Source organism: Pongo abelii, chromosome 2 (assembly GCF_028885655.2).
Source record: "Pongo abelii isolate AG06213 chromosome 2, NHGRI_mPonAbe1-v2.0_pri, whole genome shotgun sequence".
Lineage (NCBI taxonomy): Eukaryota > Metazoa > Chordata > Mammalia > Primates > Hominidae > Pongo > Pongo abelii.
Window position 1 is genome coordinate 9,538,527 of NC_085928.1, and position 26,939 is coordinate 9,565,465.

The 26,939-nt window shown below is 45.1% G+C and overlaps 1 protein-coding gene across 5 annotated transcripts in view; it reads right to left on the bottom strand.

The window, feature by feature from the left end:
- The window catches only part of EEFSEC (eukaryotic elongation factor, selenocysteine-tRNA specific), a 260,797-nt gene that overhangs the window by 157,516 nt on the left and 76,342 nt on the right, over nt 1-26,939 (bottom strand). For all 5 annotated transcript variants that reach the window (XM_054551284.2, XM_002813162.4, XM_063721707.1 and 2 more), the window contains exon 2: nt 6,369-6,576. In XM_054551284.2, coding sequence (XP_054407259.2) covers nt 6,369-6,576 — 208 coding nt within the window. The remainder of the gene's footprint in view (nt 1-6,368; nt 6,577-26,939) is intronic.

The following is a 26,939-nucleotide window of genomic DNA, read 5'->3' on the forward strand; positions in this document are numbered from 1 at the left end:
CCCAGGGAGCCAGGGAGTAAGTGGCTGGTCTGCAGGAATCCAGAGTCCAGAGTCCAGAGTCCAGGCCTCTCCCATAGGAGAAAGAGATGGGTAGGAGAAAAATCTATTCTTAGCACGAAGGCTCCATCTGCAGAGCTGACGGAGTCAAGACCCAGCCATGTACACTGGCTCTGCTTCCATGCCCTGAGCCTGAGGCTCAGAGGGACACAGAGTCGTAGGAACGTGCATGGGGAATTCCAGAGATTACCTATAAAGCTTTTGGAAATTCAATTATCTTTATCCAAACCCTTTTGGGCAATATATAGTAATAGAACATAACAGTGTGTTGGGCCAGGTGTCTGGCCCTTTCCCAGACTCAAGAGAAGCTAGCCTTCCCAACACCCTGAACATGCTACACACTAGGGCACCCTGGCTTCTGGCTGTACAAGGGAGACCCAGCTCCACGGAGCCCTGGGGAGTAGAGTTTAGCAGCCACTGGATTGGTGTCTGGGTTCTAGGAGTACAAGGGGCTCCAGCCAGAGACGGCAGCTGCACAGCTCTGTAGTGCGGGCAGGAGCTGACCCAGAGCTCATTCAAGGACTTCTGTCCCTGCCATCCCACTCTCTCCTCCAGACTTCCCTGGCAGCTACAGTACGTTGCGGTGCTTGCTGGGCCTAGACGTGCTGATTGTGTATGCAAGCTGACGTTCGTTAGCACACAAAAAAAGTTTCAGATAAATATATATGTGTATATGTGTGTATATACATATATATATGAATTTATAATCCATATAAAGATATATAAACAAATAGAATATAAATTTTAGCTTTGGGACAGTAGATTCAAAAAAGCCAACATTTATCAAGCCTCACTTTTCTCAATAGTCAAGCCAGACACAAAACCTACCTCTTAGGAAACTGTAAGGATCCGACTGATTCCACGAACCATGTATGCGAAACCCCAGTACAGTGCCAAGTACACAGCAGGTTCTCCACATGTTACAGCTATTATTCCTACACATCCATGGTGTGCCAGGCTCCATGTGAAATGCTCCCTCATATTAAACGCTATGAGACTGAAATTTTCAGCTCCCATTTTACAAAGGAAGAAATAGCAGCTCAGAGAGATGGAGTGAGTCGCCCAAGCACACAATCAGCCACAAAGCTAGTATGGAAAACACATCTAGTCAAAGTCCACTCAGTAGCAGAGAAATTCCTTGAGATTGGCATTCAACCCATTCACAGGGAGGGAGGCAGGATCAATGGAGTCCCTGGTGGGCTCCAGACAGAGGGCTCTGGCTAAAACAGACAGAAGGAAATAGAAAGTGTTTAAAAAGCCGGAAGAAACACAAAGGGAGTCTGGGGGAATGATGTATCAAGGATGCTGTCAGATGATAACATTTAGTGGAAAAATAAACAGAAAAGCCTAGAACACAGAACAGTGTCAATGCTGTGATAACAACTACCTCAAATTATGTACACGCAGGAAAGACTGACAGGGATCCTGGAGGAAAAACACTTTAATTTGATGCATTGAGAAGATTGTGGGTACATTTTTATCTTCTGTTTTGATTTCTGTTAACATTGATAAACGCTTATGCAAGAGTAATTTTAAATGCTTTCAGAGATAAAGAAATCACAAAGAAAAACAAAGAGTTTGACTATATAAAAATTAGAAACTTCTACATGTCAAAAAAAGCAACTAAAATGGAAAGACAACAAATGCCAAAGACTTATTTGTAGCAAATATGATAGAAGGGTTAACAGCAATATCTTTACTAATATTAAACACTCCCAAATATTAAAAAAAAATTAAAATTGCAAGAGGCAAACAGACAAAATTTTTACATGGGCATAATTCACACATACAAAAGCACAACTGTTCAAAACACTTAAGGAAATAAAGAACCACAAATTAAAACAAGAATAAAATACCATTTCTACTAAGTTACCACTTCTACTAAAACACTATTTTCTACTAAGTTTCAAGTATACTTTAAAATTATAAACCAAAGTAATCTGCTGACACCTGTGTAAAATGGTAGAACACTTCTGGAAAATAATATGGCAATGCACAGCAAAAAGTTTAGAAATGTTCAGACCCCTTGATCTAATAATCTTACACCTGCAAATCTATCATGAGGAAAAAAGTGAAAATACAGTTTAATGATGTACAGAGATGTTCACCTTAAGGCTTTATTTTTAAGAACAGAAACTTAAGCCAGTCTAGTAGGTCAACAGAGTGGTGGTTACATGAGCAAATGCTATGTAAACTGTTACGTAATAAAAGCAGAAATAAAAATGTACATGCCTCATGACTACAATTACATGTAAAGAAAAGGTGGGGGGAGGACTCAGCAAGGTTGCAGGGTACAAGTTCAAAAATCAGGTGTGTTTCTATCCACCAGCAATGAACAATCCAAAATAAATTAAGAAAATAATTCCTTTACAATGGCCTCTAAAAGAATCCAATACTTAGGAATAAATCAAAGAGACAAAAGCCTTGTACGCTAAAAACTACAAAACATTGCTAAAAAAAAAAAAAACTAAAGATGACTTAAACAAAAACATATCTTATGGTTCATGGATTAGAAGATTTAATGCTGTTAAGATGTCAATACCACCCAAAGAGATCTACAGATTCAATGCAATACCTCTCAAAATTCCAACAACCTTTCCACAGAAATGGAAAAGCAGATTCTCAAATTCATGTGGAACTGCAAGGAGCCCCAAATAGCCAAAACAATCTTGAAAAAGAACAAAGATAGAAGAGTCATACTTTCTGACTTTGAAACTTACTACAAAACTACAGACATCAAAGCAGTGTGGCACTAGCCTAAGGACAGACATATAGACCAATGGAATAGAAGAGAAAGCCTAGAAATAAACCCACACATATACGGTCAATTGATTTTTTACAAAGTTAAAAGGGGAAAAGACAATCTTTTCAACAAAAGTGCTTGGAAAACTGGATATCCACATGCAAAATAATGAAGTTGAACCCTTAACTTACATCGTATACAAAAATTAACTCAAAATGATCAAAGACCTAAATTTAAGAGCTAAAGCTACAAAATTCTTAGAAAAAAACACTGGATAAAAATCTTCATGACACAGGATTTGGCAACAGTTTCATGGATGTGACTCCAAAAGCACACGCAATTAAAAAAAATGAGAAATTAGACTTCATCCAAATTAGGAAGTTTTGTGTATCAAAGGACACTATCAACGAAGTAAAAAGACAATCTACAAAACAGGAGAAGATATTTGCAAATCATCTCTCTGACAAGGGATTAATGTCCAGAATACATAAATAACTATTACAATTCAACAACAACAACAGAAAACAACCCAACCTAAAAATGTACAAAGGACTTGAATAGATATTTCTCAAAAAAAGATACACAAATGGCCATTAAACCATGAAAAGATGCTCAATATCATTAGTAACTAGGGAAATGCAAATGAAAACTATGATGATATACCACCTCATACCTCCTAGGATATACCGAGAGGAATTGAAAGCAGAAAATTGAATAAATATCTATACATCCATGTTCATAGCAGCATTATTCACAATAGCCAGGAAGCAACCCAAGTGTCTACCAACAGAAGAATGGATAAATAAAATGTGGTATATAGACATAATAAAACACTATGCAACCACAAAAAGGAGTGAAATTCTGACACATGTTACAATATGGATGGACCTTAAAAACATTATGCTAAGTGAAATAATCCAGACACAAAAGGCCAAATAGTATATTATTCCACTGATAAAAGGTACCTAGAACAGGCAAATTCATAGAGATGAGAAGCAGAATAGAGGTTCCCGGGGTGGGGGGAAGGGAGAAAGGGGAGTTATTGCTTAATGGCTACCGAGTTTATGTTGGGGGTCATGAAAAAGTTTGGGGTATATATAGTGGGGACGGGTACACAGCACTCTGAAGTATTTGATAGCTCTGAATTATACACTTACATGTGGCTAAAATGATAAACATTATGTTATATGTATTTTACCACAATAAAAAAAATGTGGAAGAAAAAGTGGGGGCAATACTACACATAGTTAAAAAGAAAAAAGAAAAGAAAAAACCCAAAAGTGCCAGCAGCTGCCATTTGAGAAAAGAAATCTTTGGGTGGGCTCTTCTTTCTTTTAACTACTTTTCTCTATTTTCCAAGTTTTCTTTCAGTTACTCTTTGCACAGAAAAAATACATTTAATGTTTTGAACACTTTTTGGGTTTTTATAGGGACATGGTTTACCAGTCCACATTTTCCCTTTATAGACAGAAAGTTTCTTTGCATCTGGACTGGCATTTATGAAGGGTTTACTTAACAAGGGAACATAAGAAAACGAAATAGTCACTTAATTTAAAGAAGTTCTTTGCTTCATGGAGGTAAAAGCTAATGTTCAGTAGGTCACATACCCACTGATTACAACCCCTCAGGGTGACAGTCCTCTCCTTTCCCTACCAGCCTGCTGGTGCTGGATGAAGGCAGGAGGGGCTTCCAAGGACACTCAGATGGACAATTTCCTCTGGATGTGTGATAAAGTCCATAATTTGACCTTCAACAAATACACTAAAATAGAAATAGTAATTTTCACAAGCAAATGAGAATTTTCCTTAAATTTAATTAATCAAAACTATTACTATTAATTAGCCCTTAAAGGTATCCTAAGCCCTTCCCTGAAGGTCCCATTTCTGTAGTAAATGATACTGAGGTTGTATCTGAGTACTGAGGTTGTACTGGGTTTTTATGTGGGAGTCCAAAAGACCTGTTCTTCCTTTTCTGACAAGTAAATAAAACGACAGGGAGATCAAATAACTCACTAAAAAGAAGATATAATTTTTTATCTTCCTTTTTACAGTCTCATATCCACTTCCGCTGGGAATAACAAAGTCTGCATTCTTATGCAACACTTATCTAAATATGTCGATTTTATCGGATTGATGAATTTTGCTAACAAAAGGCAGCGCTAGGAAATCTTTTATGACATATTTGGCCCATTCACAGGGCTGGAGCTTTAATTTAACCAACTTGAGAATTCTGAGGGAGAGCTGCAGGTGTTGGATCTGAAAAAAAACATCATAAATGGGAAGGCATATCAATCTTTATGACAGGGAAACAAAAACGCTCTCTACTTGCTTGCCCTCCATGGGCAGAAGAAGGAGAGGTGGAAGTGGCCGGATATTGTCTCAGGCTGCATAGCAAAGAGGAAGCATCCCTGTCTCCCAGTGACCGCTATTTAGTATTGATCAAAAGGGACTGGCCTAGAGAGGAAGAGAGAAATTGATAAAACAATGAGGTCTGTCAACACTGTGCTCAACAAGGACATTTTCTCATTTTCTTGACCACATCAGAATTAGTCATTCCTGTGGCCGCCTGAGCAACCAGGTGGCTTTCTGTCTCACAGTCCCCCTGTGCCTCCCGCTCCCCTGCCCTTCTCGGTAGCACTGCCAGCTTTCTTCCACACTTACTGTGATCCAGGCGAATTGCTTCACCAGGGCTGTGGATTCTCCTGCTAGATATCTCCCCAAGCCACCTCCTCCCTCCATGCTCTGCCTCAACTCAGAGCAACACCTTCTCTCCCTGGTAAAACCACTACAGTTCAGTAGCCTCTGCTGCTCCTTCTCCTTCTCCTCTCTGCTGCCTCCTGGGTCCTCTTCACCATGCCAGCCTTCCACCTGCAGCCAGTGATCTCCTAATGAAAAACTTCATCTAGCCACCCCTTGCATAAAATTCCTTAATAACTTCCTACTTTCCACAAGATAAAGCTGTAAACTCCTTGGCAGAAGATGCTAAAAAGGTCCTTTGTGATTTGGTGTTTCCTAGTCTGGCTTCCAGCAGCAACAACCGTCTGTCTGTCTGTCCACCCAATCTTACAAGCTTCTGTAACAGAAACAACCAGTCATCTACCAAAATTCATCTTCCCCTTTTGATAACCAAGTTGTAGAGAAGCAGATAGCAAGAGAACACAGTCCTAGCATCTCTTGCACCAAAGTATGGCCAATATATGTAGGCGGGACTAAGTTTTTATCAAGACAATCTAAGTAGAAAGGATCTGAACCCTTGCCGGTCCAGGCATTGCACACCGGGCACAGAGTCCCTGTGTTCCTTCTCTTTCCTGTGAGCTGAGACACAGAAGTGCTTGTGCCTCATCAAATTCTAGTTTCTTTATGCTCCTGTGGTTTTTGGCCTCTTTTAAAAACACGTTAGCCTTTACCTGATTTAATGCAGCCCTTATGTGAGCAAATGCCAGGTTGAGATCCCACTTACTAGGATGGGAGGCTGACACCTGCCTGTCCAATTCATGTTTGTGAAATGAACATGGGAGGCCCCAGAAGCCTTCTTATGCAGTGAACATTGCTCTCATTAGCAGACCTACTTGGTGTTCTCTAGGGTCTTCTGCATTTTCTTGGTCATTTTATCAATTGCTGCCTGTCTCTTTCCTTCAGCTAAGAGGTCTATTTTGTTCAGCACCACGACCAGCTTCTGGCAGGCAATCTGGCCGATCACAAGGCATTCCGCTGACTGGGTCTGCATCCCCTTGGTCACATCGATGACCAGCATCATCAGATCAATGATCTGGGCCCCTGGAATAAGAGAAGAGAAGGTTAGAAAGGGAAAAGGGGTGGTGAGCCCCACAGAAAGTTGCCCAATGCCCCAGGTCAAAGCACTGCAGTAAAAGTGAGCAAAGTGGAATAAATGGTGACTACACAGCTCCTGGCTGCAGGCCGTGTGCTAGGCACTTGGACCTGAAGCTTCAGAAGTGCCATGGCAGATGAGGAAACTGAGGCCCACAAAACACAGAGAGCTTGCCCAGGATCGCACTGCTAACACGCAGCAGGGCTGGGTTTAGGTATAGCCTCGTCTAACTTCAAAACCCATGCCTTTCTATTGCACCAATCCTATCACTTTCATTCCATTTGACAGAGGAAGAAATGTCTCAGCAGGGGGAAAAAAAAAAGTTTTGTACTAGGCTTGGCAAATGGCTAGATACTTGCCTTTGCTAAGAAATGAGAGAAGACTGAGAAAGTAGAGGGGGTGGAAGGAGGAGGATCAGGGAATGGACAGCATCTTTTCCTCACAGTGCTATGGCTCACTCCTATTCCTTCTGGGGTGTTAGGAACATCTAAGTTTCTGTGTCATAATCGCTAAGTACTGAATGTTTGTGTGCGTGTGTGTGTGTGTGTGCGCATGCACGCTTGTGAGCATCATCCTACTGTACAGCACACCTAAGCTGAACAACAGCAGGTAGAGAGACAAGTTACAAAGTGAATGAAGGGAAACTGCTATAAATCATGTCAGGAACATAATGTTAGCCAGTGAAGTGACTGTTTCCTTTTTACCGGGATTTGGAGTCATTTCAATAAGAAGGGTGTAACTTCGTACTGCAGGAATATACAAACATTTTCCCTATTAAAATGAAGAATAATTATATTTTGAGCTTATAAGAATGCCCATGAAGCATTTTTCAGGATCGGATTATGGTCATTGGCAATGCAGAGGAGACTGCTCTGTGAATGACTCGGATGATGCTGATTCTATCCCACTGCTGGGGATAGAGGGAAGGCATTGAGGAGGGAGGGCTTTTCTTTTTTCAGGCACTCTGACTATGCACACTAGGTCAGCTTACTTAATCTCCAGTAACCTTATGTTTCAGATGAAGAAACGGAGACTCAGAGACATGGGTCTAGGTCATGTGCTCTAGATCACACAGCCAACTAGTATCGAAGACACTAGAAATTAGGGCTCCTGACACCACTGCTGAAGAATTCTTCCCACTGTTCCAAGAGGCCTCTTGGTCACCCCTGTCCTGTGACACTCCTCCGGCCTCCCACAGAACGATGTGTCTCTCTGACTTCAGGTAGACCTAGGCATGCCCCAACCCTCCTGTCTCCCACTCTGCTTCTCCCTGTCCAGCCTCCTCTCCTCATCCTGCCAGCTGGGGCCACAGGGCTAGGCTCAGGTGCACGCAGCAGCAGCAGCAGCATCTCCCCTGCCAGGTCAAGGGGCAGGAGGGCCCAGGTCTCTGCTACAGCCACAGAGAGGATGGACACTGACTCTATCATCTACCATGAACAGGATAGACTATTAAAAACAGACTCAACTCATCTGATAGACTCCCTCTCATAGCTACTGAATTACCAACTCTCCTCTGGACTCTTTCTCTGTTCCAGCTCCAGTTCCCATAGCCCATGGCAGGCTCATGTTGGCTAGTCCCTAATGGGCTGCTGCAGCTCAGAGGTGGCCCTCCAAACTCCATCCTCCAAACAGCCTTCCCAAAAGCACTTTCTAAAAATATATAACTGATTCATATACTGCTGGGCAGGAGCGGGGGTCAGGGGTTAACTGGTATAACCTCTGCAGAGGCACATAATCTTTGACCCAGCCAAGCAGCATGTTTGTTACAGCTAACGTTGGAAACTAGGTAAATGTCCATCAGCAGGGGACAGGTTGAAAATAAGAATATAATGCTATAATGCCATGACAGAATACTATACACCCATTTAAACGAATGAAGAAGCTCTTTATCTACCACTATGGAATGATATCCAAGGCGGAGTGAGTGAGAAGGGCAAGGCACAACGTGCAGAGTGTGATTTGTGTTGAAAAGGGGATAAGGTATACGTGTGTGTGTATGTGTGTGCACGTGTGTGGGTGTCACATATTGAATAAGTATTTGCTTCTACACACATAAAATATCTCTGAGGGAATGCAAAAGAAATGAATGACTTGGTTGTCTGCTGGGAGACAGAAGATGAGTAGGAAGGAAATTTTCTGTACATTCTTCAGTTCCTTTTCATTTCAAACAGGGATGTGTAGTATCTGTTCTAAAATAAAATTATAATTTTAAGTGCATAAATAAATAAATAATACAATAAAACACAGACCTGACCATGCCCTTCTCATGCTAAGAGTCCCACTGTCCACTGAAAAAAAAAAAAAAAAAAAAAAAAAGACACCCCAGTGTGGCTTTGGGAGGCTCCCTGTTTTTTAACTACCAGTTGCTTCCCACTCACCTTGTGCCAAGCCCCATGCTGTGTGCTCCACAAACCCTTTCCTGGGCTTTTCGCCCTCTCCCCATGGCCCCATGACACTCATGCCTCCCTCACACAAGCTGAGCCCAAGCCTTCCCTACCCAGAAGATACACCCAACTGTCTTCCGGGTCCTAACCATCAGTAAATCTGGGAACTGGCCACAGGGCTGTGAGACTGGGTCTTGAGGCAGGATGAGATAAAGCCCAGCAGGGAACAAGGAGGGAGGAACATGTTGGGGGCCCAGCCTGTTTTCCAGTCTCCACCTTCACAGCAGAATGGATCCTGCACCGGCCCCACAGGCCTCCCTCTCTGGTGGGCGAAGCTGTGCCCACAGAACCAAGGCCACTCAATCTCATGGCTTCCTTAAGGACTTCTCCAGAGTAATTCTGACTATCCAAGTTCCCTCTAGAACTTAAACACCTGCCACTACCTAGCCCCTACTTTACAGATGAGGAAGTCGAGGCTTTAGGGAAGTCTGTTGACTGCTCATGGTTATACAGCAGGTAGGTGGCAGAGAAGAGATCTGAACCCTGGTGCCCAGGTTCTTAACTCCCACGCCACACAGCTCACCCTGCCTAGTGGGGACCCAGCCCACAATCTCCTACTCCCATCCCCACCAACTCTCCCACTTCCCATCTAAAGATCAAGGTAGGACCCAGGTGGACTCTCGCCCCTTTCCCTTCCTTGCCTTTGCTCCTGCTCCTGCTTTGCCCAGAACACCTGCCCCAGGTTCACTTGCCCCTGATCCTTGATGCCCCACCCAGCTCCACGCTGAGGGTTCATAACCAAGGCCTGGGTTTTCAATCTGTATTCACAGCACAAGACCCAGCTTGGGCACAGCTTAATACATCATTGCTGGACTAATGCAGCAAATGTCCATATCCCTGCCTCTTCCACTTTATTAACCAGGAATCTGTTCCTCTTCTTCAACAATCAATTTCCTATTGGTATACACAACTATCCAGTTAACTATCCAGTAGGGGAATGACTCATGTGCTCCACGCATCAGGCTCTCTTGCTTCTCACGCCTATTGAGATCCTGTGGATGGGAAATGAAACTGATTGACAGACCCAGAAAACTAAGCACAGATAGGACCCAAACACTCAGGAGCCAGTTGGGATTTCATCTGCAGCCTGATCCGGCATCCACAAGCCATCTTTGTTCCAAAAGGCCAGGATCTTGAGCAGACCCTGTGCAGTGCAGCCAGCACCAGGGACTTCTAAGGAGCCCAGAGGTCAGAGGGACTTGACTGGCCACACTGGGAACCAGAGTAGCACTGGAAACCCGGGGTCATCACCAGGCAACTGCCTGCTGCCTGGCAGCAGCTCTCAGTTACTTTCTTTTCTTCGTCAAACTTTTGATCAGACGACAGGAAGTGACACAACTGGCCCGTCTTGCCTTTTTCAAAATCCCTAGTATTTTCATAGAATGAATCAAACAGTGTCCTTCCCAATTCCCATGAACCCAGGGTAGGAAATCGCTTTGAGACTAGAGGGACATAGCAAGTGAGTGGGTGGGAAACACAAGACAAAAAAATCGAGGCTTATAAATGATCCTCTATATTTCCCAATCTATCAGAGTTTTTCATCTAGTTGTACTGACTATAGTATCCTTAAAAGATTTGCAGAATAATTATAATAGGGTTAAAGTTTCTCAGTACATTTAAAAATTACAATTTCCAATTCTGTAAATTATATATCTTAATCATTTCAGAAATAATGAAAAACTTACAAGGGTCAGCATTTAACAAAGTATAAGTTATTTGTGAGGTGTAATTTTCCTTTTGGGACTGAAAGAATGAAGTATGCTCAGAAAAAAAAATTTTAGCTGGAGAAACTTAACATTATACTTTAAACATATTTTAGCAACCTCAAAATCAGATTTCTTTAAAAAAAAAATCAAAGCTATGGGCATTATAAGAAGGAGAAATACTATTACATTTAAAATAAAGAAAAAAAATTTATGTCCAACTTATATTTTAAGTTCAGGGGTACATGTGCAAGATAACCAGGTTTGTTATGTAGGTAAATGTGTGCCATTATTTGTTATTATTATTATTTTTTTTAATTTTAGAGGCAGGGTCTTACTGTTGCCCAGGCTGGAGTACCGTGGTGCAATCATAGCTCACTGCAGCCTTGAATTCCTGGGCTCAAACGATCCTCCTGCCCTAGCCTCCCAAGTAGCTGGGACTACAGGTGCATGCCATCATACCCAGCTTATTTTTAAAATTTTTTTGTAGAGGCAGAGTCTTGCTATGTTGCCCAGGCTGGTCTCAAACTCCTGGCCTGAAGAGATCCTCCCACCTCAGCCTCCCAAAGTGCTACTAGGATTACGGGTGTGAGCCACTGTGCCTGGTCAAAATTTGTTTTTGACTGGTGACTTTTTAAATATTCATTGGACAATGTAAAAACATTTTATCAACAATATAAAACTGCAGTGGCAATTAATATCCTACTATTATTATGACCATTTGCCAAATACATTAACTCTCTCTGTGCCTCAGCCTGTTCATCTTATACAAGGACGATGATACTGCCTATGTTATTGGAATGCACTGAAGATTCAATGAGATCAGATATGTAAAGGGTTTAGAACAGTGCCTAGACATATGAAATCCTCAATTATATTAGCTGTTACCATGGTTTTTACTTCTACATCTGCTATTATGACATGCACAGTGGTGGTCTACATGTCTTCATCTCTTCTTACCTACATCTCAACACCAACTCTGCAATGTGGGTATTACAAATGGGAAAGAAAACAGGCTGGGTCTGTAACCCCAGCACTTTGGGAGGCTAAAGTGGGCAGATCACTTGAGCTCAGGAGTTCAAGACCAGCCTGGGCAACATAGTGAAACCCCGTCTCTACAAAAATACAAAAATTGGTTCAGCATGGTGGCACACGTTTGTAATCCCAGCACTTTGGGAGGCTGAGGTGGGTGAATCGCTTGAGCTCAGGAGTTTGAGACCAGCATGGGGCAACATGGTGAAACCCTGTCTCTACAAAAAATACAAAAATTAACTGGGCATAGTGGTGCATGCCTGTAATCCCAGCTACTTGGGAGGCTGAGGTAGGATGATCACCTAAGCCCAGAGAGGTCAAGGCTGCAGGTCAAGGCCTGATTACACCACTGTACTCCAGCCTGGGTGACAGAGTGAGACCCTGTCTCAAAAAAAAAAAAAAAAAAAAAAAAAAAAGAGAGACAGAGAGAGAGACAGAACAAAGGCTCAGAGAGGTGAAGTAACCAAGTCAGGTCAAGGAGCAAGGATTCAGAGGGATTTGAACTCAGTCTACTGATTTTGCTCTACAACAGTACCCTGAAACTCTGAGCAGCGAGATCTTATGTCCAGAATAAGACAATTGCTCTGTACAAGCCCCCTGTGGGTGTTCCAGGACAAAACGGGCAGGTTTCAGAGGTCCCCACCTCAGAATACAGCTTCTCAGACTCCAGGGTGAGAGCCTTATAATCACAAGATGATACCATTATTGCAACTGTTTTTATTCATTTATTCAATGTATTGCCTATCTCCTCATTATATAGGTAAGAAGACTGAGGCTGAGGCAGGTTAAATAACTTGCCCAAAGCCACCCAACTAGGGGCAAGAACCCAGGATTGATCAGGCTCCATCCAACACAGGTTGCAGCTGTCCCAACCCTGACTCTCTGCCAAGGGCAGGGGATGGGAAGGCAGCAAGACTTCAGTCACATTGTAGCCCATTCTGCAGAGAAAGCAAGGAGAAAGTCAGTTTTAAGGAGAATTAGTTTTCCTCCTTCTGCAGTTTTCCTGAAACAGGGTAAGCCTGGACTTTCCCTCTCAAATTCCTACTGATACCAGGAAGGTATGGGACTAACCAGCAGTGTCCAGCCTGTCCTCCTCAGCACAGGCTCAGAGGATTTGGAAATGGAAGGGGCTTAGACAAGAGGGTCATTTTAAAGACCAAGGAAACAAGGACCACAAATAAGAGGAAGTGGCAAGAGCAGGGCTTGGAGGTCCCCAGGCTTGGATATGTTCAAATCACAACCTTATCAGGAGCTTCAATTTCCTCATCCACAATTAGGACCTAAACAAAGATGCCTCCTGCAGAAGACTGGGAGAGACTCAGCCCTAAGCACCCTCAGTAAGCGGGAGCTGGTACTAACAGCTGTGAGCACTGAACCTGGGCCCCACCACTCTTGGTCGAACTGTAACAAGGCCTGCTGTCCCCACTAGTCCAGGCAGACCCCAGGCAAACACAAGTGGACAAAGCCTGCTGATGGAGTTGGGGAAGGGGAAAGGGGAGGAGAGAAGGAGGGTGGTCACGACCAGGCCCTGCACAGTGCCTGTGACCTAGCACCCACCTGGGCACAGGGCAGCATGCCACATTCATGCACTCTCTCTCAGCCTTTCTGCTTAGCCCTCTCACTGACGCCAAACATTCATGCTGCCCATGCTGCTAACAACCACCAGGTTACTCCATCGACTGCAGGAGGTGCTAGGAGTCTAACAGGCTAGAGGCTCCTGGCCAGGCCCAGACCCTCCAGTGGGGACCAGGTGGCCAAAGGAGGCCCCAGTCACAGGAGAAGGCTCCGGGGACCCTGGTCCTTGTTATCACCAGATAACCATTTTCATGAACAGTTTCAGATGGAGGGGAGTTTTATAAAGCTATTTACCCTCTCTGTGCTCCATCTCCACATCTGTAAAACAGAAACAATAATTGCATTTCTGTTTTCTACTGACAGTGGTGTCTACCGCCCTAGTTGGAAACTCAGGTTCCTGTAGAGGAGACAGCCCAGAGGGAGGGCATGTTTTGATCTGAGGCATGTGATCAATTCATGGAGAGGGGTGCTGCCTGTGGGCAGGAGGAATGGGGCAGCAGCTTGGAAGCCCACCTCAAGTTCTGAGGCAGGCAGGGGCAGAGGGTAAGCATCTCGCTCTGCCAGCTGCACAGTCTCAGGCAAGTACACCTCTTGACTTCCTGGAGCCTGGGATTCCTCCTTGGAAGATGCTGATGCCAGAAACAACACCTTAAGTTGGAGGAGGGCACCTTGCCCAGCACCTGCCACATGCCCCAGACTCACTAAATGCAAGGTGCTGCAAGTATTACTATGCCAGCACAGTAAGAGCTCAAGAACTGGCCTCCTCCTTCCTTTAGGACTCACATATACCCAAAGGCCTTGTGCCCTCCAGAGGAGGAAGAGGAAGAGTATTAACGGCAGCATGGAGCAAATACAAACAGTGCCTACCCCAACTCCTGTGGACCCAGGAGCTGGCCCCTCACAGGGTTTCTTGGTAAGTGCCAGCCAACAGCCTGGAGCACTGTGTCCACCACTGGGCAGGACATCCTTATTGTTTGAACTGCCCTGCAAAGGCGGGCTCCTCCACAAACATCCTGGCCAAATCCCACCAGACTTGCAGGGAGACCCCTGAGCAGGAGAAGCTGACCCAGCAGAACTAGACATTGCTGTCCTGGTCCCACGATGCATTAAGAGTCAAACCCTGGCTTCTTCGTCTCCAGGTAAAGGATATGCCATACCAAGTGGACCAGAAGAAGTTTAAGAACTCCAAGAACCGGAAGTAACACGTGGGAACAGAGTTGACCCAGCGTCCAGCAGGGACACTGCAGGGTGCTGCCTGACTGACAAGAAACCCAAAAGCAGCAGCCACAATCCAAATAACAGCCATTACACACTTTGGGAGGCTGAAGTGAGCAGATTGCCTGAGCTCAGGAGTTTGAGAACAGCTTGGGCTAACATGATGAAACCCTGTCTCTACAAAAATACAAAAAATTAGCCAGGCATGGTGGTACGCATGGAGGCTGAGACACGAGAATTACTTGAACCCAGGAGGTGGAGGTTGCAGTGAGCCGAGACTATGCCACTGCACTCTAGCCTGGGCGACAGAGCAAGCTCAAAGAAAACCCCAAAAAACCCCGAATAACAGCCACTGTGGATTGAGAGCTGAATTGGAGCCAAGGACTTCACATCACTGGTTGCAAACTGACAACTTAAAGATGCCTGAGGATCTGGAATGGGCATTGTCTAGCCTGCGTAGTGCCTGTTAGAATATGCATGCACTGCCAACATTTACAACTTGAGAAATGTCATATAAAAATCTCCATGAATTAGCACATGTGGTTAGACCGGGCCTTTGTCTGATGTGGCTGAGGAGCAGCTGTCTCCTGGATAACAGGCATGCATTCCCAACTTTACCCTGGTTCCTGCAGTTCCCTATTGCCTCACACCCCAGCATTTGTACTAACTACCAGCCTGGCTCCCAACAGGCACTTGAGCTTGTGACTTCTGCATTAGTTCTAATCCTCACCACTATCCCCTGGAAGAGGAGACCTCCCATTTCCATAAAGAGAAATCTGAGGTCTAATTGCCCAACAGTCAACAGCAGAGGCAGCGCTAGTACCAAGGGCTGTCTGACTTCAAAATTTCTGCTTTTTCTATTACCAGCTGCCTCTTGGCCAGAATCATGCATTCCTGAGTGCTCTGGGAACCCTAAGGCATCCCAAAGAGCAGGTGGGCAAGGCCCTGAGGATAGAGAGGAAGGAGAACAAAGTGCACAACCTGAGGCATAGTCCTGCAGGAGGGAGCCAAAGGAGACATTCATCAACACCTGAAGAAAGGCCAGGGTGAACAATGAGAGCATGTCAGCACTGGAGGAACAGAACGAACAACAAAGAGAGTCCATGTAAGACATCAAGGCAAAAAATAAACGGCCCTGGACAAGATAGCAGACAAATAAAGGTGCTGGACCCCCGCCAAAAGGAAAGAAAGCCAAAAAAACAAGAAATGCTAGAGACTTATGGCAAAACACGCGCAGAGCTGAGAGAGGGGAGCAGGGCAGGATGCAAGTCCATTTGCTGGCTGCATAATCTTGCGTAAGGATCTTTCCCTCTCTGACCCCAAGGTCCACATCTGGAAACAGGGACAATCACATAATTGTGATAAAGGGACAATGGGTAGCCATCTAGATAAAAATAAAATTGGAATAAATTCCAAATGAATCAAAGTTTCAAACATAAAAACAGAAAACCAAAAAAGTACTGAAAGAAAAGGTGAGAAAAAAAATTTTTATAATCTTAAAAGTAAAAAAATACCTAGGTAAGATACAAAACCCACAGAATAAACATAAAAGAAAATAAAAAGGAAACACTGACAAATTCAACAATATAATAAGCAAATATCTCTCTATAGGAAAATACGATAAAGTCCAGTGACAAGGGAGAGAAGCTTAAAATGCATACTACACACAAAGGACTGTTTTCCTTAATATTTCAAACTGGAAATACAGAAATGGATTTTTTAAAAAGAGCGACAGTCCAATCAAAAATGTAAATGGTATCAACAGCTAGTTCACACGCAGCACATTTACTGAGCATTCCCTCATGCCAGACGTAGAGTTGGTGGCTGGCACACTTGAGAGGCCAGACAGACAACAGTCCCTACCCCTTGCAATCGAGAACTCACAGTCCAGTAGGGTAGAGCAAAAGCAAAAATTAAAACACAGTAAGTGAATTTCACAGTAGGGTCAGAGAGGCTAAGCATCCTGGGGAGAAAGAGCAGAAGTAGGCTCTGAGCTGTCCGGGAAGCAGGTGGCCTGCAATTTTAAATCAGGTTGTCAGGAGAGGCCTCACTGAGAAGGAGCTATCTGGGCACAGACTCAGAGGAGAAGGAGTTGGTAGGCAACAGAGGGAGGAGCCAGTGCAAAGCCTCCACATGCGTTTGAGGAAGAGGAAGGAGATGAAGTCAGAGAAATAAGCAAGGGCATAAAGAAATAAAAATAGCTCAAACATGATAAGACATCCCACCTCACTAGTAACAAAGAAAACGCAAATTAAAACCACTGTACACTGAAATTCTGTTTTTCACCTACTGTACTGACAAAATAATACTGATGATAATACAAAGAGCTAACGTGTTGAGTGTTTGGCCTGCCTAGCCCTGACATTCTGGGAGCCTGCTGACACACTGCGTCACCGCCACCCCCGCCCCCCGCCATTTACAGATGAGGAAATTAAGTCACAGGTCGCAGAACTAGAAAGATAGGGAGCTAGAATTCAAAGTCAGGCTATGTGGCTCCAGAACCCAAGTTTTATCCAGGAGGCCAAGTCACCTCAAACATTTGGCAACACTCTTGGCCGGGCACAGTGGCTCACGCCTATAATCCCAGCAATTTGGAAGGCCAAGGCAGGCGGGTTACTTGAAGTCAGCAGTTTGAGGCCAGCCTGGCTGATGTGGTGAAACCCCATTTCTACTAAAAATACAAAATTAGCCAGATGGGGTGTTGCATGCCTGGTGTTGCTGCGTAATCCCAGCTACTCGGGAGCCTGAGACAGGAGAAACACTTGAACCCGGGAGGCGGAGGTTGCAGTGAGGCGAGATTGCGCCACTGAACTCCAGCCTGGGTGACAGAGTGAGACTCCGTCTGAAAACAAACAAACAAACAACACTTTGCCCATCCACGCAGGGGAGACAGATAGTCCTGCCTGTCACTGGAGTGGGGTTGGGGGTAGGAGCAGCACATGCTGGCAAATGGCCGTCAAACACTCCTGGGGACTAGCAGTGACCCACGTGCACATGGGGCACATATGTGGACACTCACTGCTATGTGTCTGGAAGAGCAAAAACTCAGAACCAGCCTGACTGCCTGTTGGAAGGGAAGCAGTTAACTAAACTATGATATATACATAAAACAGAACATGACCCAGCTATTTAAAAACACCAAGGTAACTATCCACTGAATAGAGCTCTAGCGGAGCTGGTGTGTTCACTGTGTGCACGATATATTGCCACTTCTAGAGAATCCGTGGGAGAAAGAACATGCTAAAAATCATGAAGTGTCTTTGGAATCTTTAGAAGAAACTGGTTATAGCAATTTGCTTCCAGGAAGTAAACTAGGTAAGCAGGGGGATAAGAGGAAGATTTACTTTTTACTGTGTACCTTTTTGTACCTTTAAGATTCTGAACTACGTACATACATACATTACTGACTCAAGAGCAATTTATTTTTAAAAGTAAAGCTTCAGGCTGGGCACGGTGGCTCAGGCCTATAATCCCAGCACTTTGGGAGGCCGAGGTGGGGGGATTGCTTGAGCCCAGGAGTTCAAGACCAGCCTGGGCAACATGGAGAGACCCCATCTCAAAAAAAAAAAAAAATTAGCTGGTGTGGTGGTGTGCACCTGTGGTCCCAGACATATGGGAGGCTGAGGCAGGAGAATCACTTGAACCCGGGAGGCAGAGGTTGCAGTGAGCCGAGATCACACCACTGCACTCCAACCTGAGCAACAGAATGAGACCTGTCTCAAAAAAAAAAAATAAAATAAATAAGTAAAAGTAAAGCTTCATATCACTGGAAAACCAGAATAATTTACCATAAGTGAAAGGTTTAAAAAAAGAAGTACAATAAAAATAAAACACTGTTATTAAGTTCTAGCCAGACATGGTTACAGTAACAGGCACTGAGCTTACGATGTTAAGAGAAGTATAAGAGCTCCCAGCACCAACCTGAGATCTCCTTAAAGTCATCAGAAGGACTTAAAGAATCTTGAAGTGGGAATAACTTTCTCACTGGGATCGACGTCCCTTAACACCATATCTGTGCACACATCAAGTCATCTCAGACACAACTCTAGGTATGTACCTATCCTATTAGGAAACTTGTCAAGAGGCTGGCTTTGATCTACAAGTTAGACAATCCACCTAAGGCAGGGTGGGAGGGTAGAAGAGAGAAGACACCCAGTTATGTCTGCTTAGTGGTCATAAAGATTTTCTGTTAATGAGGTTTCAGCCTTCTGCAAGACCAGTGGAGGAATCCATGGAAATGTCCTCGCACCATAGTCAGCCTTGCTAGAGAGCAACTCCTAAGTCTCTGTCTGGCTGTACCCAAACCATGCTGTCGTACGCAAGGATGGTCACAAAGATGACTCAAGGGTGATGGGCATACGGGAGTCCTCTGTACCATTCTTAGAGCCTTTCTCTAAGTTTGAAATGACTTTGAAATAAAAAGCTTAAAAATGAAAAAAATGGGCTGGGAGCGATGGCTCACGCCTGTAATCCCAACATTTTGGGAGGCCACGGTGGGCAGGTCACTTGAGGTCAGGAGTTCAACACCAGCCTGGCCAACATGATGAAATGCCATCTCTACTAAAAATACAAAAATTAGCCAGGCATGGTGGTGCGTGCCTGTAATCCCAGCTACTCACGAGGCTGAGGCACGAGAATTGCTTGAACCCGGGAGGCGGAGGTTGCAGTGAGCCAAGATCACACCACTGCACTCCAGCCTGGGCAACAGAGCAAGACTCTGTCTCAAAATAAATAAATTAAATAAATAAATAAATAAAAAGATGACTACAGGTCAGGGAGTTGGGGAAAGGAAGGAAGAGAATGAACACATATTGCATGCCTAAGAATGCATCAGGCACATTATTTCAATTAATCTTAATAGCCCAGGAAGGAAACATTTATTATTATTCACACACACAGGTGCAGAAGCTAAGACTTGAAGAGATTTGAAGGATCTGAAGTGACTTGCCCTCAGTCACACAGCTAACAAACTGGAGGACTGGATTAGAACCCAAATCTCCAACTCAACAGGAGAACTTGTACCATGATACTAAGCAATATCGCCTGTCTGCCAGAGTCTAAGAGCCTGCATGCCCACCATGAGGCTGAGGGAAGAGGAAGTTAAGGAGATGCTCAAGGTCAGAGGTAGGGACCTATCTAATGTAGGATGTTTCCTATCTAATGAAAATACAAAATAAAGTGATCTTCAACAGAAGCATGAGGGAGCTCAGGTAGATCTGTAAGAGAACTTCCTGAGAGCAAGGGCTGGTAAAGATGTGGATGGATAACTGGAGACATGATTAAAGAGCTCTTTGGCTAGAAGTTTTCAAGACAGCTGATCCACATCAGGGAAGAAGTATGAATTAAGCCAGGGTTCTCTATCCATGAGCCACCTTCATGATTTCCGCCAGGCCCATGGATACTACCTCTACTATTATTTACTCACATGTATGTTTAAATCACATCATTTTTTAAAATTCAAATGCACTTATATTGAAAACAACTTTACATGACCATAAGTACAACACTCTTAAATTTGCGTTAAGGAGAAATTAACTGTAAAGATAAATAAAACGTTATTAGATGTTAACTGGATAACATGGCCTGCTGAAGCACTGAGCCTGGAACTCACTCTCTGCCAAAAAGGGGTCAGTGAGAGGTAGGGAAAGGCATGCTGGCACTAAAATCCAGGGACTGGAAGAAAACTGGAAAATGCATGACCTTCAGTCCTGCTAAGCCAGAGTATCAATGATGCGCCAGGCATCAGCTCATAGCATCCCCTTATCGTCAGCCAGAAGCGGCCCACCCCTAGGGAGGCAGTGAAGTAGACACTGATCACTGGGAGGACAAGAGGCAGAGTCAGCCTCATACAGGAAGACACATGAAGAGCGGAAGTTTCCAAGCTCCTGTCAGGGCCAAGGAGTCCGGAGGGTGATGGCTGCTTATGTCGCCTTTCCAGATGGAAGCAGACATGAGGGCTCTATAGGGCCACAAAGCTCCCAACCTAACCACGGAGTTTTGCCTTTTTGCTTCTTTAAGCTACCGTGTCATAGTCTATCTAGGGTAATCTTTTTAGCTGACTTTGCACAACAGTACAACTCCTGTTCAAGAGCAGTGAAAAAGAGCAGAAAATGGAATTTGAAATGTAGAAATAAAATAATTGTGGGCCATAAGCTATAATTTGATTTCATGCTTTACAAGGAAATGAAAGAAGGCTTCCTTAAAACGTACAGTTTCTGTTCTCTCCTGCCTCAGTCCCCTTCCCCCCATTTTAACCATTTTAGGATTTCCTCTAGCACCAAAGAGAAAATAGGATTGTGGAAAATGTTCAGTTCTCAAGTGTCACTACCACTCAGGGCAAGCTCGATTTTAATGTGAACTTCCCATTCCGGGTAAGAGGAAATTCTTCAATTAATAAACCGGGTGTGCGGAGGCCAGTCTTTAAGGTTTAATCAATTTCATCTGTACTTAGGATAAAAAGACTGACTATTCTACTTTTTTCCCGTTTTCCTTCTTTAAAAAAATAATAAAATGAATGTTTTATTTTAAATTCTTTGAGGTTCGTATCTCCTGTTTCAGGAAATATTGTCTATTTCATGCAGTGAGTATGAAAACTTTCCCCCACCCCCTGCCCAACTTTTTTACTTTTCCTCCGAATCTTTATTCAAAAATAACTAAATTATCCTTTGCCCTCATATACTATAACAGCTTGGGAGACGATACGAATTATACAGGATTTTGGCAGACACCTTGAGGGGCTTGGGGGTGGGGGTGGGAACAGAGAGACAAATCACCAAATATGGATACAAGAATTTTTGGACAAAACAGTAAGAGGTAGACACAGGAATGTGAATTACAAAGAAAACCCTGAGCACACTTCACCATCAGCGACGCCTGAAATCCAAACACAAACCTCACCCAGGGAAGAGCCCCTGCCCTGTGTGTCCTCGTGTCTCTCCCAGTTCTCTCAGCTGGGGGAGTGGGGGCAGATGCGAGAGGATGGCTTGGAATCTCAGAATTAAGCCAGGGAGCTTTCCCAGCAGTGCTGAATAAACACTCAGACTTGCCAACCAACCAGGAACAACAGGCCCTAACAGGGCACCAAGAACCCCTGACTCTTTCGTTACATGACATGGACACTGAGTCCACCTCGGATCCTGGGGCAAGGTTGGGAATCAGGCCCCACAGGAAAGGGCTCAGGGCACAATCCCTGCGGAGGGCCAGCTTGAGTTGGAGCCCCCGCTCCACTTACCAGCAGTATGATCTTTCACAAAATGCCTGGGCTCTCCAGGCCTGTTTCTTCATCTATCATATGGAGATGAAACTATTACTAACCTTTTAGAAAGGTATGTGATGTGCCTAGCAGACTGCTTAGAACAAAGAAGGTACCAGATCCATGAGACGGGACAGCCAGAGTTACAAAGATCTGTGCAATTCAGTGTCATCTCAGCTCTTCCCACAAGGTGCCTTAGGGAAAAGGCTATTTTTTAAAGTCAATATTTTTCACAAAAATTCTGTAACTCTGGGGTCCTGTCAATGTGATTTCCGTTGTGAAAATGAGTGGAAAGCCTCATCATTCATAACAATGGCTACCAATTATCAAGGTCTCGATTGGGCTGGCCACAGTGCCAAGCAACAACCCATCCAGGTATGAGAAATCTGAGGCTTGGAAAGTTAGACACAGAGCCCAGTCCACAATGAGGGCTCACTAAAATGAGTGAGGGGGAGGAGGCGAGGGAAGACAAGAGAGAGGGGATGGAGGGGAGGAGAGGAGTAGGGGGACAGGGCAGTCCTACAGCTAGAACGTGGTGGAGCCAGGAGCCAATTCTGGCTCTGCCTGATCTGAGGCAACATAAATTAGTTCCACTGGCCACCTACCTGGAGGTCACCAAACAGGATTTCTCTTGGACAGCACTCAGTGATCTCCAAGGGAAACTGTGAAGGAAACTTCCTGGAGTCCTCCATCTCTAGATTTCAGGGCATGCCTACTGATGCTTGGGCCACCTTGAGAGTGAGGGCAAGGTGTGTGGGGAGACAGATAGACTTTGAGGGAACATTCTGGATTCTACTTCAACTTCCCCAATCTGCATGCTAAGCGAGACCTGTCTAAAGGCCCTTACCTATTTGAGCCTCAGTCTCTCCTACCTGTAAAATGGGGATCATATACTATAAGCAGAGCAGTGTGAGGCTCATGGATACTTGCTAACCAACCTCACTTGGGTCTGGAAGACAGCAGGTGCTTCATCATGAAAATGATCATTATGAGCGCTCTTGAGCCTGAGTTCCCGTTCTCCCTAACAAATGCTATCATTTACAAAGGCCTGTCCTAAAGTAAACGAAGTGGAGAGCAGTTGTCCCAAATATAAAAGCCTCCAGTGGCCAAGTACAGTGGCTCACACCTGTAATCTCAGCAATTTGGGAGGCTGAGGAGGGAGGATGGCTTGAGGCCAAGAGTTTGAGACCAGTCTGGGCAACACAGTGAGACCTCCATCTTTATAAATAAATTTAAAAATAAAAAATTAGCCAGGTGCAGTGGCACATGCCTGTAGTCCTGGCTACTCTGAAGGTTGAAGGAGAGGATGGCTTCAGCCCAGGAGTTCAAGTTTGCAGTGAGCTATGATCGTGCCACTGTATTCCAGCCTGGGCCACAGATTACGATCTTGTCTCAAAAGAAAATAAAGAAAAGGAAGGAAGGAAGGGAGGGAGGGAGGGAAAGAGTGAATGAATGAAAAAAACGAAAGAATGAAAGAAAGAAAGCGGGCGAGAAAGAAAAGGAAAGGAAAGGAAAGAAAGGAAAAGAAAAAAGAAAAGAAAAGGAGAGATAAAGAGAGAAAATAAAAGAAAGAACGAAAGGAAAAGGAAAGGAAAGGAAACCCTCCAGGGCTGGTGGGCACCTCACATGAGCAACATGGGTTAGGCATAAGTCAAGGTGTGAGACCAAAGGGAACAGAAACTCCCGCACCCCATTTGGAGGGGACCGTTTCTCCTCAGCTCCAGTACACCATGGCCAGACAGGAATGTAGGCCTCAAGTTGCCAGATCCTCCGATTTTTTAAAAGATGCCAAAAATCTGGAATATTATATGAAATTCGCCAATGTTTAAATGTTGACAACCAATTGAAAAAAATGTTTAAACAGCATGGCCCAAACAAAACATGTCCATGGGCCAAGACTGGCCTGTAGCTCCCTAGTGTGAGAACTCTGGAGTTTTCGCTAGAAAGGAAAGTTCGAAGAAACAGAATAAACATCCAGCCTTTTTGGCCTATAACTATTGGAGTCAGAAAAGCCCTCAGGAATCAGTCCACGATGCCTGGGGTAGGGCATATTTGACAGCCCAGTCCTTCTTTCTCCCATGAGACATGTTTTGCCCTTGGTGGGGGTGAGGAAGGTGGATGCCAGGAGGGTCATCCTGGAGGAAAGGACAATGGGCTCTCTGGGGTCCAAATGAGAGCAGATGAATCTCACTCAGCCCTTGCCCCTCCAGTGGGGCCACGTGGGGAGAGCACTTTGCTCTCTCGCCTTGGCTTCTTCCAAAGCTGATGAAAAGGCTGTGCAGAGTCTGCCAAACACTCGCTCCCCAACACTCTGGACCGAGGCCCCACACCTAGTATCACAGCCACAGTATACATATGCTGTGTAAAAACAGGGCCTACTTCATAGACTGTTAGGAGGACTGAAGGAGTTAATGCATGTGAAAGCTCCAAACAGTCTCTGACATTATTTTCTCTCTAGTGGGGATTTTCCCTAGAATTTCAAACATAGGTTTTCATACTGAGTCTCAATATAGCCTCAGGAGGTAGAAAGCCCAGGAATAACCTAAGACAATTATTTCTCTGGATCATGAAGTAGGAAAACCTCAGAGACACCAGGCTGGAATTTCCTCTGGGACAGAAGTTATTCTTCCCAAGCCCTTTCCACAAGAAATGAGCACTGTCTTTATAGGTGACATTTAATGTAGTGTTTACTATAACTAGGCTCTGTTCTAAGTGCATTGCATACATCAGCTCATTGAACTCAGTCCTAGGATATAGGTACTATTACCAACACTCCCATTTTGCAGATGATCACATCAAGGCACAGAGAGTTTGCATTGCCTGCTTGCCCAAGGTCAAATTGTCAGGTAAGTGCAGGGACAGGATCAGACCCCACTCAGGCTGGGGACCTGGTATCTAATAGTGCCATGTTGCCCTCTGTGGAGAAGAGAGTGAGGGTCATAGGAGGTCAAGGTCAGAGATCGACTCCCCAACCCTGACCCTCCTCCCTGGGCAAGGAACAAGAAGGGCAGTGTGGTTGGGCCCCTACCTGCACCACCTGATGGCCTCACACCCACCACCCCCATCTCCTTGCAATCCATGCTTCAGCTCCTCACTCAGCCATGCTCTCTATCACCCCAGGACCGTGGCCCATGCACATGTACCTGGAGTATTCTTCCCACCTTGTCCTTTCTCTGGCAACCCAGCCTTCAAATTTTGGCTAGATGTCACCTCCCAGGTATTTTCCAGGCTCCCTCTCATCTGGAGGTGACAGCCCCTCCTCAGAGTCCCACAATCCCCACTGCCCTAGGAATAGTGCTGTTTGTGACTCCCAGGCTCCTCTGCAGCTTCACCTACTGGGACAGGGACCTGGGCCGCCTTATCCCACAGAATCCCTTGCCCACGGCAGCACAGAATAGGTGCTCAACAAATATGTATGAAGTGAATGAAAAGCACTGAGAGGTCAGAGACGACCGGGCCTGTTCAATTACTTTGAACACCCCCTCCAGCAACAATTAATCAACTCTTCTCTAGTCCTCAGTGGTGGCATCCTAATAACACTTAAAACGGTTATGTGTACTTGTTTAGAAACAGAAAAAAGGGGAGAAAAGTTGAACAACTGAAGTGGCTGTGCCAAGACAAAATCAAATGCTGTGAAGATCCGGTGGCCCAGGGCCAATAGAGAGATGACTCAGGGGCTGCAAGGACTGCGTCCACTTGGAGAAGACCCCAGTAATCTGAATGAGGGGAGGATGGGCCCTCACATATCTGCTTTACAGATTAAGAAAGTGAGACTCAGAGAGGTCAAGGAACTCTCATCCAAGGCCCCACTGGCAGCAAAGGCAAGCACTGGGACTGAACTCGGGCTCAATCCACCCCCGGACCCAGACTCCTCCTCCCCTATCATGGAAGCAGGGTCTGTCCTCACAAGGCCCCTGAGGCAATGCCGCTCTCACCAACTCTCACACTATGGGTTCCAAAAAGCAACAGTTGTCTTAGACCCTTATAGAAATGGGTCCCCAAGCCACAGAGAGCCCCTCCTCTGAAGCAAAGAAACCAAGGCAGGACATTCTTGACTAACCCTAAGCTGAAGGTGCTGGAAGGGCTTGGGCCAATGCTCAGGGCCCTGACTCAAACCCATCAGGAGCTTTGCCCCATGAAGTGTCCTGAGGGCACTGGGTCACAGAGCCTGCGAGAGTGGACCTAAGAAACTGTTTACTGGGAGAGCAGGAGACCAAAAAAAGAAGAACGGAGCGGGGGGGTAGGGGGAGGAAAAAAAGTAAGTAAAATCAGCAGAATTCCTTCATGAAAAGGGTGGAATTAGCATATGGGCTCAGCTGCCAAGTGAGGCCATTGAAGCAAGCAATGTAAATGAATTCAAGATACAATTAGACATTTTTCTGGACGGAGACAGAGGGACTGAAGAAGGCATGGCAGGTCACATTTCAGAAGGAGCAGCAGGAACACACTGCACTGTAAAGCAGCCTGCAGAGTCCACCATGTCCTGCAAGCCCCAAGCAAGCAACCAGAGGGACAGGATGCAATGGCCCAAGAGGGGCCAGGGGCAGGGGGGCCCCCTGGTGGAGGCGACAGGCAGGCCAGCATCCCCACCTTAGTGGGCTCTCCTTCCCCACTATTAATTTCTCAAGATGCCTCATACTGTACCTGCAAACCAGCCACCCTCTGTGCACCACACAACCCTCTGTGCACCACCATATCCGGGCACAGAAATAAAAGTTTGCTTCTGTTCCATTCTGTAAGGCTGTCCCTAGGCTGGGTTCTGAACTTCAGAAATTAATCCAACCCAATCCCTGCCCTCAAGGAGCTTCAGAGTCTTCTGGGGGAAACACACACACACATACAGACAACATCAACACAGTGAAGTATGTAAAAGTTAAATGAGAAGTTTCTGTTAAGCAAGCATAGAAGAGGGGAATTTAGCAACTGGAGGGACGGAGCAGGCCGGAAAGCTAAGGGAAGGGGCCATTCAGGGCACAGGACACAGCAGGGGGCTACGGAAGCCCCAGCTGCCAGTGCTGCACAGAGGATGCTGAGCATGCACTTCCCTGGGATCTTTGGGGAGATGGCCAGATCACCTCGAGCTTTGTTAG